The 17,095-nt window shown below is 35.7% G+C and overlaps 2 protein-coding genes and 1 long non-coding RNA gene across 5 annotated transcripts in view; 1 reads left to right on the top strand and 2 right to left on the bottom strand.

Annotated features, from left to right (window-relative positions):
* LOC149792908 (E3 ubiquitin-protein ligase TRIM45-like) overlaps positions 1-16,440 on the bottom strand; it is a 30,612-nt gene extending 14,172 nt beyond the window's left edge. Inside the window, exon 1 of one of the 2 annotated variants that reach the window (XM_089966737.1) lies at positions 16,344-16,440. Coding sequence is in view for 1 of the 2 variants with exons in the window: in XM_089966732.1 (XP_089822858.1) it covers positions 10,765-10,806 (42 nt within the window). In the remaining variant the exon portion in view is untranslated. Of the gene's footprint in view, positions 1-10,764; positions 10,905-16,343 lie in introns of those variants that run through there. The other variant, XM_089966732.1, reaches the window with a different exon arrangement.
* On the bottom strand, positions 3,653-8,238 carry LOC149792909 (uncharacterized). The gene is made up of 3 exons (XM_089966742.1): positions 7,991-8,238; positions 6,222-6,825; positions 3,653-5,701 (listed from the first exon to the last, which is right to left on the bottom strand). The coding sequence occupies exons 2-3, from the start codon at positions 6,747-6,749 to the stop codon at positions 4,844-4,846; spliced, it is 1,386 nt and encodes a 461-aa protein (XP_089822868.1). The 5' UTR covers positions 6,750-6,825; positions 7,991-8,238; the 3' UTR covers positions 3,653-4,843.
* LOC149792907 (uncharacterized) overlaps positions 10,955-17,095 on the top strand; it is a 20,899-nt gene continuing 14,758 nt past the window's right edge. For both annotated transcript variants that reach the window (XR_016422672.1, XR_016422671.1), the window contains exon 1: positions 10,955-11,052. This is a non-coding gene — a long non-coding RNA (uncharacterized LOC149792907). The remainder of the gene's footprint in view (positions 11,053-17,095) is intronic.

The following is a 17,095-nucleotide window of genomic DNA, read 5'->3' as shown; positions in this document are numbered from 1 at the left end:
CCACATAATAAGAAATTGCAATTGTGATTACTTTTCTTCCTTACTTCAACTATAGGGGGTTTCAGGGTTACAACAGAGTTACTGATCGTAGCGCCTAAAATTACCTCCCTTAGCTCCAATGCGCATGCCTACAAGAGATACTAACCGTGAATCCCCCTATACTGTCGGCAGTTATCACAGTCATTGATAAGGTGATAAATAGCTGTGAATAAAATTAGGTTTTATGCGTCAAGTTCTGCCCATTGATACTTTTTCATCAACATACCCAAATTCTTTAGCCGATCGATCCAATTAGGGATTAAAATTCAATCATGCAACTTTTTTCGGATGTCTGCTATTATTACTTTCGAGACGCAACTTATCACTTCTGGCTGTAACACGTGACAAATATATAGAATCTCTTCCAGACTCGGATTTCTCGGTTGGTCCACTGTCCGGATGTCATATGCTAGGAAACACAGCAACCACACCACCTTCTCCTATGGTGTCAGAGTCTATACTTAAAAATAACGTGTACGCAATTTTGCCATTTTCTTAAATTCACTTCCGCATTACTAAGCGAAGAGACGTGTCGCGAAGAAGACTACTGAAGTGGAATTATTTACTTCATCCAGGAAGTAATGCCTTTGAAATACGTGATCCAGCTTGCGTCTAGCTTATACCGGGAACAAACACATTTGAGTTTCGTTTCTAGAAATAACTTCTAAATAAAGTTTTATTTACTTTCCATTAATTAGGGATGTTGGCATGCTACACCAGAAATAACTGAGGAATGCTCAACATTCTTTCAAACAAAGACTTTCAAAACCAATTGACATGGACGTAAGAGGTGTACCACTGGATGAGGCGCTGTCAAACTGACCAAGCATGATCGCACATAAGTTTATTCTCGTTCAAAGTTAGTCAAATACCCCCATATCTATGTTCATACTGGCCGACTATCTATGAGTCCGATAGCACCTATTCATAATATTGAGGAATAATTTGCAGACAAACCTATCAGAATCATATCTGTGTACATTTTAGACACTTAACGGTATTTCGTGTGCCTGTTGAGTTATCGTCAGTTGAAGGGTCATTTTTGGCAATATGTACAGAATATTTCCGAATCAAATCCTATGTTTGGCGACTTGTAAATTCGCGTCGAATAATACTACCTTAAGCCCTGTGACCATTTTGAATTTCGTGATAAACACGACTGTTCCCAAAAAGCAGGTGCCTAAAGTGTACGCGGGAGTGTTCCGTAAAGATCTGCATACAGCAAATATAAACATGTTAATGAACAGGTGACATCAGACCACAGGGATCTGGGAGTCTGATTTATCTGACAAATCCATAGTCGGAGAAATTAATACAGCTCTGTAGATAACACATCTTAATTCCAATATCTGGTCTTTAAGCTTTAAGTTAAACATTAATGACCTGATTCGTTACAAATGATAAATAGGAAATTATTGAAGAAAACATAAATGATTTTAGAAATATCTGCCTCAATATTTCCTCGGTAATTCAGATAATTTAAATAGTGTGAAGCGATAATCGCGAGACAAGATTCGACGGCCTGAGCTCTGCTTATCCCAGTCATTTGCACAGTGTAGTCGAAGTAAAACAGTAGTCGAAATAAAACAGTATTCGAAATAAAACAACAATCCGAGGATAAGTAAATCAGGTCGATGAAAGATGAAACTGGAGTGGAAGGGACCTACCATTTAATTATTTTTTTTAATTTTTTTTTTTTTGGGGGGGGGGTCCTGTAATTTTTTTAACCAAGAGCTCAAAGCCAGAAATATTCCTGATTTGTAGAGAATATTAACTAATTATATGCACTATATCGGTTGAAAAATTATCCTGAGGTAAAAGAAAAGCAAAAGAATTATCCCAGTTGGAAATGGTAAAGGATGGTGCTTTGACATAAAAAATGTAATTTGTTGTGATAAATCATATGCATATTCTATTATGAAAGTTTAACACTATTAGGATTACAATAAGGTAATGTACACTACCCTGGTGTGAAATTTTTCACAAGAGGTCTGTTTGATTACAGAAACTATAAACATGCAATGACTCCAATACAGTTGACAAGTTGATCTCCGTTGAGACCTTGTCGTTACCATTATAATAATTTTGCGTTACTGTTTTGATTGAGGAAAATGCGTAACTAAATATTTAGTGCATGGAAATCCTAAAATTATATCAGATTATGCAGACTCCAATATAATTCCCTAATTAGCCTAATTGTTGTAATATGCACTGTTTAATTGTTAGTCGAAGTGGTTTTGACATTTCTTGCATTTTACTCCAATCAAAGACAAACGCTTTCTTATTTGCCACATCTGCAGTCATTCCAATCAAAGACAAACGCTTTCTTATTTGCCACATCTGCAGTCATTCCAATCAAAGACAAACGCTTTCTTATTTGCCACATCTGCAGTCATTCCAATCAAAGACAAACGCTTTCTTATTTGCCACATCTGCAGTCATTCCAATCAAAGACAACACTTTCCTCGTTGTCACCATATGCAGTCATTCCAATCAATGACAACACTTTCTTGTGTGTGTGTGTGTGTGTGTGTGTGATTTGGATTTTTAATTCAGTCATATCGCTACGATGTCTGCAGTCTGGCAGTTTATAGTGATGTCTAGCACTGGGGCATCATGCCGCAAACATGTACCATGATGTCCCACCCAGTCACATTATCCTGACACCAGGCCGACAAGTTCTAGCACTAACCTCTTAATGTTGTTAGTACTATTTTTTTATGTCTTTGGTATGACTCGGCCGAGAATCGAACCCACGACCTCCCGCTTCCGAGGCGGACGCTATAAACACTAGGCCACCGGAGCGGTTCAACAACACTTTCTTCGTTGTCACCATCCGCAGTCATTCCATCCTTGACTTGATTCGAAGAGCCGCTGTAGCTCAGTTGGTAGAGCGTAGGACTAGTAATCCAAAGGTCATAGGTTCGATACCCGCCAATGCCAGCTCAGGTCCTACACATTAATGTGACTTTGCGAAAGGCACTTAACTGTCATTTCTTCGGTATAATGTAGTCAATAATTTGTTACGGTAACAAAATGGGGGGAGGGTACGCCGAAGACACAGAATTTACAGTTAAACCTTTTTTCTTTTCAATTTTTTCAGTTACCATTACACAAAGCCCCCCCCCACTTTGGAAAATCTATTTCCTTTTCCGTTTTTTCTCCTCTTCCAGAATATATTAAAAATGTTCCATGTTTTTGCTTTCTGTTTAGCTCACTTTTTTATTTAGCATTTGAATCTCTTTATACCTCTTGTTCTCTCTTTAGCGATTAAATTAAACTGCTCGTGGTTAACTGTGTTTATCACAGATCCCCTTGCTTATCGCAGCGCCTTCGCTTTCTTTTCAAATTGCATGGGTTATACAAAGATATAATAAAGAGTCATGTATCCATCATTTGTTGCTGGTGTACAGTTTCCAAGGATTTTATGGTATGTCTCAACTGTCTTAGCACTGCATAAAATAAGTATTTTCTACCAAAAAGCATTTAGACTTTACAAGTGTACGCTATTCAAAAGAACATGAAATAACAAAAGAGAATCCCTAATTTAAACATGTTCTGTTACGACTCTAGGACTTAAAGTATGTAACAGAAAGAAGCGAAATCATCTAGCTTAGTAGAATCAATAAATGATTTATTTATCTAAGTTACAAAGTGAAACTTTATGAGTCATTTACAGTATTGTGAATTAAATCCCATATAATCCTAAGCGTTTTATCACAAATGAAAAGTATAGAACGTTCCGAATGAATTCTAATAGTTTTGCATGCCCTGATATACCACATTGATTTCAATCCATAAAACCTTTGAATGAATTCTCGGTAATTCCAAAGTAGTGTTTTAATGCAAAAGGTAATTCCATGAACACAACTCTAACCACTGATTCCCAACAACCGATATTAAACAGGAATGAATAAATTATCAAATCCCATATATATACAAATACCCATTTGAACCAAAATCAACCCTTAACCGCAATCATGAAAAACGTCAGGATTACAAAACCTCTATCTAAAACCATCTATCACGGACAAAAATATAGCACACAATACATATTCAATATGCATAACAGTTCAGTTTTCCAAAATTTTCAGTGATCAACCTTACATCTACCAGACGCAGATGTTTTCATAAACTGAATATTTTTAATACATGTAAATGAAGTATCTGGATAAATAGGGTTTTACAATAATTTGATCTTGAGATTCCAGACAAATTCTAACTGTTAAAACTTACGAAGTGATGTAAAAACTGTTCTTGAAAGAAGCGTGTAGTCTGAATTAGATGAGTCTCACGCGGCCATCAACACACACACACACACACACACACGTATCACGTTCTGACACCATTCCTTACAACACCATGGGTTATAATTTTTCTTTTTAAATATATTAAATTATCAGTTTTTATACTCTACATCACTGCTCTATCAAATCATGATTCAATGGAATATTTAACAAAAGTACATTTAGGGGATTGCAGGCAAGGTCTAATTGGTAATACCTGCAACGTGATGTAAAAACTGTTCATATTATTCTCGTATTTTAGAACTTTAGCTCCGTCTTTTAAATGCAAACTTTGTGCTTATAAAATTACAACGTGAGCAATGCGAAACTCCCACTTTTACTATGTGGCAACCACAGTAATATGTGTTAACAAAAATAAATCTGTCGATAGAATGAATGCAAATGGCACGTACAGATCGTTATCACTCAGTCACGCCAACAATGTTGGATAATTCAGAAGTAAACAAATAAAATAGTTCTATCCTACGATTCACGCTTTGTCCTATGGGCATGTTTCGTTAGGATGTTTCTTCCACTGTGATGACAAGTGGGTTTTGTTTAATCTTAAAAGACCATTTTTTACCGAGTTCTTTTCCACACACGTACAATAATACATAAAATTCACCCGTTAGTTCTGTTTTAAAGAAGAAGCTGAAGTGTCTTTGCGTATCGATGTAAGAAGACTTGAGAAAGCCAGTGACAGGTGTCCCCGCCGATGTGAATATTTGAGCCTGGACATCCGTTCGACTTTCAAAATACTGCTTGTGGTTTTGATCATATAACCTTACACGCATGACTTCATATGTTTGGTTTGCTACTCCATCAAAAACATCCACTTCTGTTTTTGCGAGATCTGCGTCTAATGATTTTATACATCCAAGAGACTGTAAGGACGTCTTGAAAGAACTCTCAGCAGGGGATGATTTGTACTCCAAATCAGCCAAGGGGTGGACATGCCTATCCTGCCTTACTGACACAAGATCCTCAAGAGACTCTCTGGTTGACGCATCAAAGCAAATATCTCCTGTATGGTTCTGAGTACTGTGAGGCTCCTTAATCACGATAAAGTTTTTCAACTTTTCGTTGTATTCGTGTATAGTCTGTTTCTGAAAATTTAGTACATTCAACTGTTCTTCTCTCTGCTTCTGAACTTGTTTGACAAGCTGTAATTTCCTTTCCTCTATTATCCTTTTATAAAAGTCGAAAGTGGCCCTAATTTTATTTTCAGCTGCCATCTCTTGGTCATGAATGCTCTGAAGTTCGAAAACAGCATCGCCTTTTGTCTTTTGGATCATTCTTCTTGTGTCTTCCAGTGATGCCAACTGGGCATCCATTTCTGATGTGTCCGTCTCATCAAGTTTTGCAAGATCGACTTCCTAGGTGAGTTGTACAAAACAAAGAAAACATTGGTTACTTATTCGATTATCGGCTTTTAGTTGGCACAAAATTCATGCCTATTTTTCTTATGAAAGTTAAACCATATTATACTTTATACAAACTGAATGCAGTGAGATGCCGAAATTCTAGCAATTTCTTTTAAGAGAGTGTTTTAATTATACTATTTTGAATGATTTTAAATTAAATATAGTTTTAAAATGTGTCATGCTGAAACAGTAGCTGGCTAAGTTGTTAGTAATCAGTTTAAGTTCATTCTGGAAACATACACATAATGCTGTTTAGAAGAGGAAAAATCCGTAATTTGTAAATTAGCAATATCGTTATTCTGATCATTTCAAACTAATCAGAATACACAGTTAATTGAAAATTCGAAGATAATGTTCAACCTTTAACACAGAAAAAACACAAATAGTGAATAATATTTTAGTGCTTTATAATTGTATGAGATAATATTATTTTTATGCGTCAGTGGAAAAATGCACGTGTAAAGTGACCAACCTTGTGTTTTTTATTCAAATACGATTCACTTAAATCTGAAAATTGGTGGCATCTGTCAACCAAAGGATTTTCGTCTGACGTGTTTGGCTCCTTCTCACGTCTGGCGCCATTTTGTCCCCTGGCATGGCATAACTGGCCAATTAAGTGAGCAGATGTTTCTTCGTTCCTTCCGTGAGCGGCTTCGCAGACATTGCACAAGACCAACTTGCAGTCTAAACAGAAGACGTTTGCTGGAATTTTGTTACACGACTGGCATCTTGGTCTTGAGTCGTATCTAACGAGGTATATAAACTCGTTGTATGAATCTGCTATAGTCGCACGATTTTGAGTTCTGCATGTCGTACACACATCATATTGGGAGTGCTCACGGAAACATTCTACACAAATGCAATGGAGGCACTGTAATAATACAAATCCCTCTTCATCATTTTTACCACCTGTGTCGCACGAACAGCACTTGAGTTTGGTTGACAGGTCATTTGGGTTGGAGATATTTTCTAACTTATTTAACTCTGCATTGGAATCCATGGTTCGTCTAGTTGTACTTATAGATAATCTGCAAGTGGTCTGCCGTATATCCTTTGATAATGACTTACTCGGTTACCTATACAAACGAAAAGAAAAAGAAGAAAAGAAACAATGGCTATGATCATAAGGACCGGAATAAACAAACATGCATTATCCGATGACATAAATTGTCTGTATACATAGGGACGTAGAGAGCGATCGCGGGCCCTGGGGTAAGAAACACATAGGCCTCTACTAGTTCTTGTTCAAACAACAATTTTCTTTTATAAAATTAAGAAATGTTGTTTGATCCAGGCCCCTTTACGGGCTCGGGCCCCGGGGATATATCACCGCCCCACCCCACCCCCTTGTCTGCCACTAGTATAGTGTATATCAATGAAACCATGTTGGCACATTTACACATCTTAATTATTAATAGTTGTTCTAAAGTTTAATACTAATATAATTTAAGCAAAGTTTATTCAATCCTGATTATTGAATTCTCTGCACCATAACTGTCCCCAAGAAACACCCAGACGAAAGTTTTGTTCGCTATGGACTATTACAATGGTAGCTAGATGCTAAATTGGATCAAGAAGAGTACATCGAGTTTAATTGTCACAGTACAGTTTAGAATCTTTATTGTGACATCAGAGCGCGACATTCAATCAGGTATATTCTCGATCACACCTTTAGGATGACCGCGTCCAAAACCATCCACGTACTTTAACATTGCGTTTTGCCGTATATGTTTGCCAAGGCGTATAAATAATTATCTTCCAAAGAAATATGGATGTATGAGGACCCCAAAAAATGAACAATCGCCATTTACATGTATGTTAATCATATTCTCTATAATAAAAAAACACCAGTAACCAAAAAATTCGGTAGTAGTAATGATCCAAAGCATTTTCATAAATATATCCACGTGTCGTCTTTTAATACCTTGTTCTTCCATTTTTATTTCTACAATTAACATTATAGACGATATCAGCTTGAAGCAAAACCTGAACTATAAGGTTAAAGGTTAAATAGGATAATTGTAGGAATAAATAATAACGTAGTGTCCTGTTATGTATGTATGTATGTATGTATGTATGTTTGTATGTATGTATGTATGTATGTATATGTGTGTGTGTGTGTGTGTGTGTGTGCGTGCGTGCGTGCGTGCGTGCGTGCGTGCATGCATGTATGGATGTATGTATGGATGTATGTATGTATTAAAAGGGGCCCTAAGTGGCCGAGTGGTCTAAAGAGCTCACCGTTCCGGATCACTGCCATCTCACCTCTGTCTGCGTGGGTTCGAGTCCAAGGCTCGGCTAGCGTGGGTACGTGGGAAAGCCTGCCAGTAGCTTCTCGTGGGTCGGTGGTTCTTCCCTGGGTTTTCCAGGGTTTTTCCTCCGCCAGTTATACTGGCCGCTATGTATAGCCTATCTTGTGCTGAAAAATGGCGTTAAACCCTAGAACAACAACAATGTATTAAAAGCTATAGGTTCCTGACGAGCGTAAGTTTACCTGGCTCTGTCAAGACTATCAACCCCACTCCCATCCCCCCTCCCCCCCCACCCCCGGAGAAAAAAGCCAAAAGTAATATGTTCAAGGTATCACTAATTGAACTTCATTTATGTATTAAATTAAAGAGACAACTTAACTATTAAATTCATGTGTGTGTATGTCTTGGATTTTAACGTCGCTTTAAAAAATTGAGTCATATCTTTACAATGTCTGAATTTGGCAGCTTATAGTGGAGCATCACGCCGCAGACTTGTAGCATTATGTCTAACCTAGTCACATTATCCCGGCATAAAACCAGTGCTTACACTAACCTCTTAACGCTAAGCGCCAAACGAGGCAGCTGTCAGTCCCATTTTCATAAGTTCTTGGTATGATTTGACAGGGGTTCAAACCCGCGACCTCCCGCATCCGAGGCGGACGCTTTAGCCACCTAGGCCACCGGAGTTATCTAAATTCGTGTATATTTTACTACATATCATGTTATGATATGGAAAACATAAGATAAAAGGAAGCGTGAAGACCAGTGATAGAAGTAGGTTGGAATACATGGGATGAGGTCGGAGTGGAGCCATTGACAGAAAGAAGTGGAATAAAAAGCTTTAAAGATATTTTCCAGCATCAAAAATTTGCTGTGTGAAAAATCTTGAAAACTCTAATTGCAGATTGCATCGCACAATTACATTGGTTGAAAAATGTGACGAGGATTTCAATTGGTCAGACTAATCAATTAAAATTGGGACAATATATAATTACAAATATATTTAAATACATTCACTGTCTTTTTGATACTCAACAAATATTTGTATAACCGTTACAGCCGTCTTTTAAGCTTTTATGCTTGGCAGTTTTGTTCAGATAACTGACCCTTCCATATCCCCATGAGTAAAAAGAACTTTCATTTCATTAAAACAACCGATTAAATCGTGCATTCACAATTGTCATACAGACCATTAAAAGTATTTTTCACCTATACCAGTTATTGTTTCTTTCTTGCTTTGATATGTATTAATCATATGTTTATGAAACTTGGTGCCATAGTTTAAAACACTTACGTTGGCGGTTTTATTATAATAATTGATGATCCTTCTAAACCCCCGTAGTTATGAATATTCGGAGTCATGTGTAAAGTAACCATTGTAAACACCGAAAGACAACACAGACACACCGTATGCCTTCAACAGACTCAGTTAACAAATCTTAGTATATTTTTCTTCCGAAAATATCGTTCTTTCTTCGACAATTCTTAAAATCGGGATAAGAATGTCGCATGTACGCATGCTCAAGGTTTGTTGTCGCCCTATTGTGCATGCCACTGGTGTATCCGAAATAGTAGAGTTAAGAGCATTTTCTCTATACTTGCAGTATCAGATAAATCTCACATGGTTCACCAATATCCAGTGTTTCTTCTAGAGTAGAAGACATCTCACACGTAATAAAGAATTCGAGTAAATCAGCTCAACTTTAGTCACTTGCCACTTGAAAAGAGGAAGACCATAAAGTACAAGGATTCAAATTTCACAGAGGAAGATCTCTTTGGTAGATCCCCATTTCAAAGAGAAAAATCTCTTGAGTATATCCACATTTCAAAGTCAAAGATCTCTAGAGCAGGTCCCCATTTCAAAGAGGAAGATATCTTGAGTAGATCCCCATTTCAAAGAGTAAGATCTCCTCTTGAGTAGATCCCCATTTCAATGAGGAAGATCTCCTTTTGAGTAGATCCCCATTTCAATGAGGAAGATCTCCTCTTGAGTAGATCCCCATTTCAAAGAGGAAGATATCTTGAGTAGATCCCCATTTCAAAGAGGAAGATCTCTTGAGTAGACCCCATTTCAAAGAGGAAGATCTCCTCTTGAGTAGATCCCCATTTCAAAGAGAAAGATCTCCTCTTGAGTAGATCCCCATTTCAAAGAGGAAGATCTCCTCTTGAGTAGATCCCCATTTCAAAGAGGAAGATATCTTGAGTAGATCCCCATTTCAAAGAGAAAGATATCTTGAGTAGATCCCCATTTCAAAGAGTAAGATCTCCTCTTGAGTAGATCTCTATTTCAGTGCTGCGAATCTAAAAATTCATTTTTTCAAAACAAAAAACAAAACAAACAATATAAAAACAAAGACGAAAAAGCAGTGGTTTTAAAACGATACAACATTTTCACTAGGGTTCCAAACAAATTAAATTAAAACAACAGATTCAGGTACATTAGGATTTCGATAAGGCTCGTCACAAGGCGAAGGTGTGGGGCGGAGAGTTACACTTTTAGACTTTGACCCTTAGTCCTAAAATGTAAGACGCCGACCTGATGACTAAGATGTGAGGTTGGGGTTGATTTCGCTCCTCCTCGTCATAACTATGGTCAATGGAGTCTCACTTTGTTAGACTATTCGACCACAATCAAATAACCATTTACCGACCATCTTGGTGTTATGTTTTTTTTTTTTTTTTTTTTTTTCAAGAGACTGTAGTTAGACTAGTCTGTTTATTAACACGATTATAGGTTTCGGGAAATGAAAATTCGTTACTCACGAATCTTGACAACGATGAATCCGCAAAATCATGTTGAATCATTCCACGAAAAGCTAACTCTCACGGTCATGTGCATGTCCAACAGAACAACGCATTATATGCTTTGAATGTTGAGCTTCCACTCTGAATACATGTCGTATATCATTCCACAAGACCAGTGGGGCGGAGCTTAATGTATAGCGAGCATTGTGTTCGACAGCAAACATGTCTGGTTCCGTTCAATTACAAATCATACACAACCTTTGGTCTTCGAAAGACTTTACATGGCACAGTTACTGTCTAGCTGAGGTTTGTTTAATCCTTTTTAACCTTACACTATTTAAACCAAACCTTTTTTCTGCCTGAGAAAACTTTATTAATCTGGAAAACTAACTACGTTAACGATCAATGCAATGTTACATATTTGCTATTTTTAGTACACGTGCAGCCTACGATGTATAAGAAGGTGCATGGTCTTGACGCGGAAGCTTTCGCATGTAAAAGTCAAAGTCGTTACAGTTATGCTGTATACAAGGTGCAAGATACCCACTGCTGTAACCAATAAGATTAAAATAAATGGTACCAAACTACAGAGACAAAATACTCTAAATCATAAAATGTAATATGCAAAACATTCCACAATACATGCAGCATAAACAAGAGTGCCTTCACCATATACATGTCTTTAATTCATATTTAGTTGGCATTTGACATGCCAGCAATGATAATGTTGTTCTTGTTATTGCTATTATTATTATTATTATTAGTTATGTTGCTGCAAATTCAGTGCAAATAATTCCAAAACATACGTGTAAATATATCATCAACATATAAATTATGTTATTAATTTTTTTTTATTTAAGATGTTACGACTAAATTAGGTAATAGAAAAGAACGAAACTATCAAGTTTAGTAAAATCCAACAAATTCAACAAATATGTTATTTCCTTAGAATAAAAAGTAAAACTTTAAAAAGAACTTACAGTATTTTGAATTAAATCACAAATAATTGTAAAAGTTTTATCACAAAAGCACAAAAGTATAGAGTATTCCGAATAATTCATGTAGTGTTCCAATTGTATTCCAATCTTGAATTTACAAATGTATCACTGGCCAGGAATAGTGGTGATGGGCGAACCGTCTTGATGAATCAAAACGATATAATCCAAAATATCTCTAAATGAATTCACAATAATCCCAAAATAGTGATTTTGTCCGAAAGTATAATTGAGAATATTGTAATTCCAGTGAATAGTTTAAATAACTTAATCATTTCAAATTAAAACTGAACACAATTAAAGGACTGATTTCACTTCAGATGTTAGAATTCAGTAACTCTAACAGAAACAATCGCAATATTGAAACCTAATAAACAGAAAGAGGACCAGTATAAGGGTCATTTAAAGGAAATTTCCATCAAACTCTAAACAAATATCTTCAAAGGTAAGACTCAGGGTGGTTTCTAGGATTCATGGCCAGGTAAACACGTTTACCCACAAATAATAATAATAATCTTAATATAAAATCTGCAATCATAGACACGAATTAGATATAAAAAATGTTGTTTATGAAAAACAGACATTAGGCTGGTAGGTCAAAACTCCTATCCTCAGTTATGGACAAAGGTCAATCACACAATACAAATTATATATATATATATATATATATATATATATATATATATATATATATATATATATATATATATATATATCTGCATAACTGTCTTAATTTTAAAACTTATAAAATACCAGTTATTATTTTACAATATTATTTGTATTCATCATTCATCATTGTAAAAAAATGATATTGTCATTTTAATATTTTAAATATGACCACACACACACACACACACACACACACACACACACACACATATATATATATATATATATATATATATATATATATATATATATATATATATATATATATATATATATATATATATATATATATATATATTCATTTTACTACTACTACTACTAATAATAATAATACTAATATCTAAATTTTAAATGCTATTTAATTATGAAGTTTATAAAGAAAAACATTTTTTATTCAGACTGCTTTAATTTGGAATGTGTTATGTAATAGGAAAATTTAGAAAGTCTACCCTGTATTTACATTACATTTTTATGATTGGGGAATTTTTTCATGTTTCGAACCTTTTATTTTACTGCTATAGCAGCGGGTATCTTAACAACACTTACTTTTACCTGCGGATTCTCCAAATCCGCGTATCGACATTGCACCTTGTACCTTACTACAAATAGCATTTCATAAAAGGATTAAATATTCATCAGTAAATAGTAACTGTGTTTTCGAACACAGGAAGTTGCCTACGGTTCATAACGGACCGGAGCCATACTATCGCTGTGGTATGTGCATTATGTCGTGAATGCGCATTTACTCATCTTTTAAATTAAATATACATTATTGTTTTAAATTATAATACTAATTATGTTTAACTAAAGTCTATTCAATCCTGATTATTGAATGATCTGCTCTTAATTGTTGTCAAGAAACTTCCAAACGAAAATTATCGATCACTATGGACTTTTACAATAGTGGGTACTAACCTGTCAAGAAAAGTGAAAGTAAAGTCTAATCGTCACAATACAAGTGAGTACGGATTTGTTGATCAACATTCGTAGCTTTCTTTGCGACTTCACATCGCGACATTCAATCCGGACTGTAATGGACCACGCCGTTTTTTTCGTCTAAAAATGTCAACGTACTGTACCATTGATTTTGCCGTATGGACTTTTCGAAACATGTAAATAATGATATTCCAAGGGAATACGGATGTATGATGAACCAAATAAAGTAAATACTTGCCATCTACTGTTGTGTAAATTCAAATTCTAAATAAGGGCCCCGCACATCCTAGGGCCGGGTCTGCATTACTGAAATAATCGGTGTTGAATGTCTACACTACGCATGACATTCGCTATAAGTGTTGAAGACTATATCAGGTTTCATAAAATTGAATCTCGTGGCAACACGTGAGATGATGTTAATTCATATCTAGTTAATTATTGTGGTTTTGGTTATGATTTACAAAAAAAAATTGTTATATCCGTTATTAAAAATGTATCTGTTCTAATTTGGAAACTCTTACCCCTGATTAGTTTCAGCCGAGTTATCTCTCTTAAGCGCAAGTGAGTACATGACACTGATCTTATCAAATTGATAATCTAACTTTGCGATCTATGAGAGTGCGTGATATGCATGTTGATGTATTATAGAAAGCATATTTATTTCACTATACGATATCACTGAGGTAAGTGACAAAACAATTGTCATCGTCATACCATGTGGCCATTAAAATATAATACGACCTTGGTGTTAAATGTTCGAACCTTAGCATTTGTAGAAATACCTCTTGGATGTTGACGCAGATATTACGTTATTGATGGAGAATTCTCTGTTTAATAAATAGCTACGTACCAGCAGCCCTCAGCAATATTTATATGCTGAAGTATGGCTCTAAAACTAATATTTTTCTAAAACATAAGAAAAGTAAAATATAATAGAATTATAACAAATTGCATTTATTAGTTTAATGCAGTTTTTCTCTTCTTTTATATCGTTTATCGTAGTATAAACTGTCACTTTGCTTGATCACACAGCTTACATAACGCCCTTAGAACGTTAGTTGCTCTGTGATACGACAAATGACCCGTTTTTGCTACGATAAATGCAGATAAAACAAGGTTAAACTCTTAAATGTGATTGTATCGTGATTTTTAAATATATGAATTACAGTTATATATCGAGTAGTTTCATATTTAGATCTACACGTAGTTGTTAAATCTGACATCAGTTGCAATTAAAGTCATGCAGACTATACACTAAGGCTTATGTGCCGTTCTTAACCATTACACTGTCCATTTAGGTCACGTGACTCCCAATGAGCAAAGCAGACGCTATATATGTAATGTTAACTGACGGGAGTTTCGTAAATCACATTATTTTAATTACAAACAATTGAATATAAAACGGTTTAAATTAAATTTTGACACAACCCCGATACATGTACACGGGAGCACATACACAAATGTCTTCACGACACGGTGTTATTCTTATTCAGTCAATAGTGGTCAATGATGGTGAGTAATCGAAACTTTACAACTACATGTTTAAGGGGATAATTCAAAACAACATCTTGATCTTTTCGACTCTTTTTGGTTAAGTTTTGAAAAACTCAAAATGAATATAAAAATAAAGTTCTTATTGTAGCAGACGTTGTTTGATTATTTACACCTGTTTGTAATTAAAATGATTATTTACACCTGTTTGTAATTACAATGATTATTTACACCTCTTGGTAATTACAATGATTATTTACACTTCTTTGTAATTACAATGATTATTTACACCTCTTTGTAATTACAATGATTATTTACACCTCTTTGTAATTACAATGATTATTTACACCTCTTTGTAATTACAATTATTATTTACACCTCTTTGTAATTACAATGATTACTTACACCTTTTGTAATTACAATGATGACATCTAGGTACCCCTATCAGTCAGAATTAATTACAATGTATTAAGCATGCTGTGCTCACATATAGCTAAAATATATGATGAACTGGTCAAGAAGGGGACAAACACCTTAATAATTATCTACAACTACACTGCAACGCATATAAATTTCAGGTAAAAGAACTACACACCAACACATCCACTTCGTGTATCAAACTACAGCCTAAAACATTCTCACTTCATGTTACAAGTCATGAGTAAACAATATAGATCTAGGTTTTGATGATTACGTAATCTCTTGATCATAATCACTTTATCCTAAATGCATCTACCTGACGGTTTGAATAAAGGAATAATACCCCTCCCCCTCTTTCTCTCTGCTTGTATAATCTATTCAACTATAGACGAATAAGCGAAATTCTCACTCATTGTTCATGATCTTATTTTCCATAGTATAATCTTTGTTATGAATTACATGAAAATGTGGGAGCCCCGAGAAGACAAGTGGTCTAATGGGCCCGCCGTTACAGATCACTGCCATCTCACCACTGTATACGTAGGTTCGAGTCTCGGGCTCGGCCAGTGTGGGTACGTGGGAAACCTTACCAGCAGCTTCCCGTGGGTCGCTAGATCTTCCCGGGGTTTTCTCTGGTTCTTCCTCCACCATCAGTAATACTGGCCGCCATGTATAGCCAATGGTGTGCTGCCAAACGGAGTTAGACCGCATAACAACAACATGAAACTGTGTGTGCTATTCATTGAAAGTGAATCGACTTAGGACTATTTCTCTGCCAAATACAGATGTATCTCAGAAAAATATAAACAAGCTATTGTACTACGACAACTATTACGACAACTGGTGCAGATTTGCTCTTACCAGTCATCGTGAACTGCACGAAGTAATCCGAAAGGAGTTACGTCATCCGTATTCCCTCTTTAGGAACCCAGTATTTCGAACAAGGAAATAGTGTAGCCAAGTTTCAGCTTGCTTTCTTGTTACAATATAAGACCTTGTTATTTCCTTTTCCCCCATTAAGGTTATTAGCCTAGCGACAAGGTGCACTAGGATAAAAAGGGCCAAAATATATGAAAAGGTTCTTACCAAAATGTCGTAAGTGTGGACCAATGTTTGTTAGATGAAGCGATGTCTATACGCGTACACAACGGATATCGATGAGGGATCGGTGCTACGAAAATGTTACGCCTGGTGCAATGTGTCTGACTTGGCAAGATTTGTTATCGCTAGACCTTAGCCAGCACGCGATTAGGTGGCTCTAAATCCATAACAACTACCTGATATCAGACGTCTACTTGTATAAATTGCAATTTAAAAACAAATCTAGTCATAAACAAACCGAAAACATGGTAACGCCATTTGTTAAAATAGAGCGGATACACGCATTTAGGATAAAGAATAAAGTACAAACGAATGGGGAGGAAATGGAAGAAAAAAAGTAGAGATAAAAAAGGAAACGAAGAAAAAGACATCCACCCCCACCCACGAAACCAAATGAAACAGTTTAAGAGGATGGAGGAAAATGAGTACCGTCTATACTGGCTTATAAGCATGTCCAGTTGCAAAAAACATAGACACTGATCTACCGTCATATATTGCGCCGGCATATGAGGGTCCATTTAATTTATTCTACCACTTACTGTTAACAAATCGCTTATACCAAAATCTGCATGTGCATTTTGCGACGGCAGATCTGGGTCTGTGAAGTTTTCTGTTGGATCCGACCTATAAGTGAGTACATAAAGTCTAGTATCATGCAGATCTATTGGTTTCCTTGATAGGCCTATAAAACTGAACATTGCGTTGTTATTAGAAAAATCCACAATAAATTAAGATAT

This window comes from Sinohyriopsis cumingii, chromosome 8 (genome assembly GCF_028554795.1).
Source record: "Sinohyriopsis cumingii isolate HCF-2022 chromosome 8, ASM2855479v2, whole genome shotgun sequence".
Lineage (NCBI taxonomy): Eukaryota > Metazoa > Mollusca > Bivalvia > Unionida > Unionidae > Sinohyriopsis > Sinohyriopsis cumingii.
This window is presented reverse-complemented; position numbering and strand designations above follow the sequence as displayed.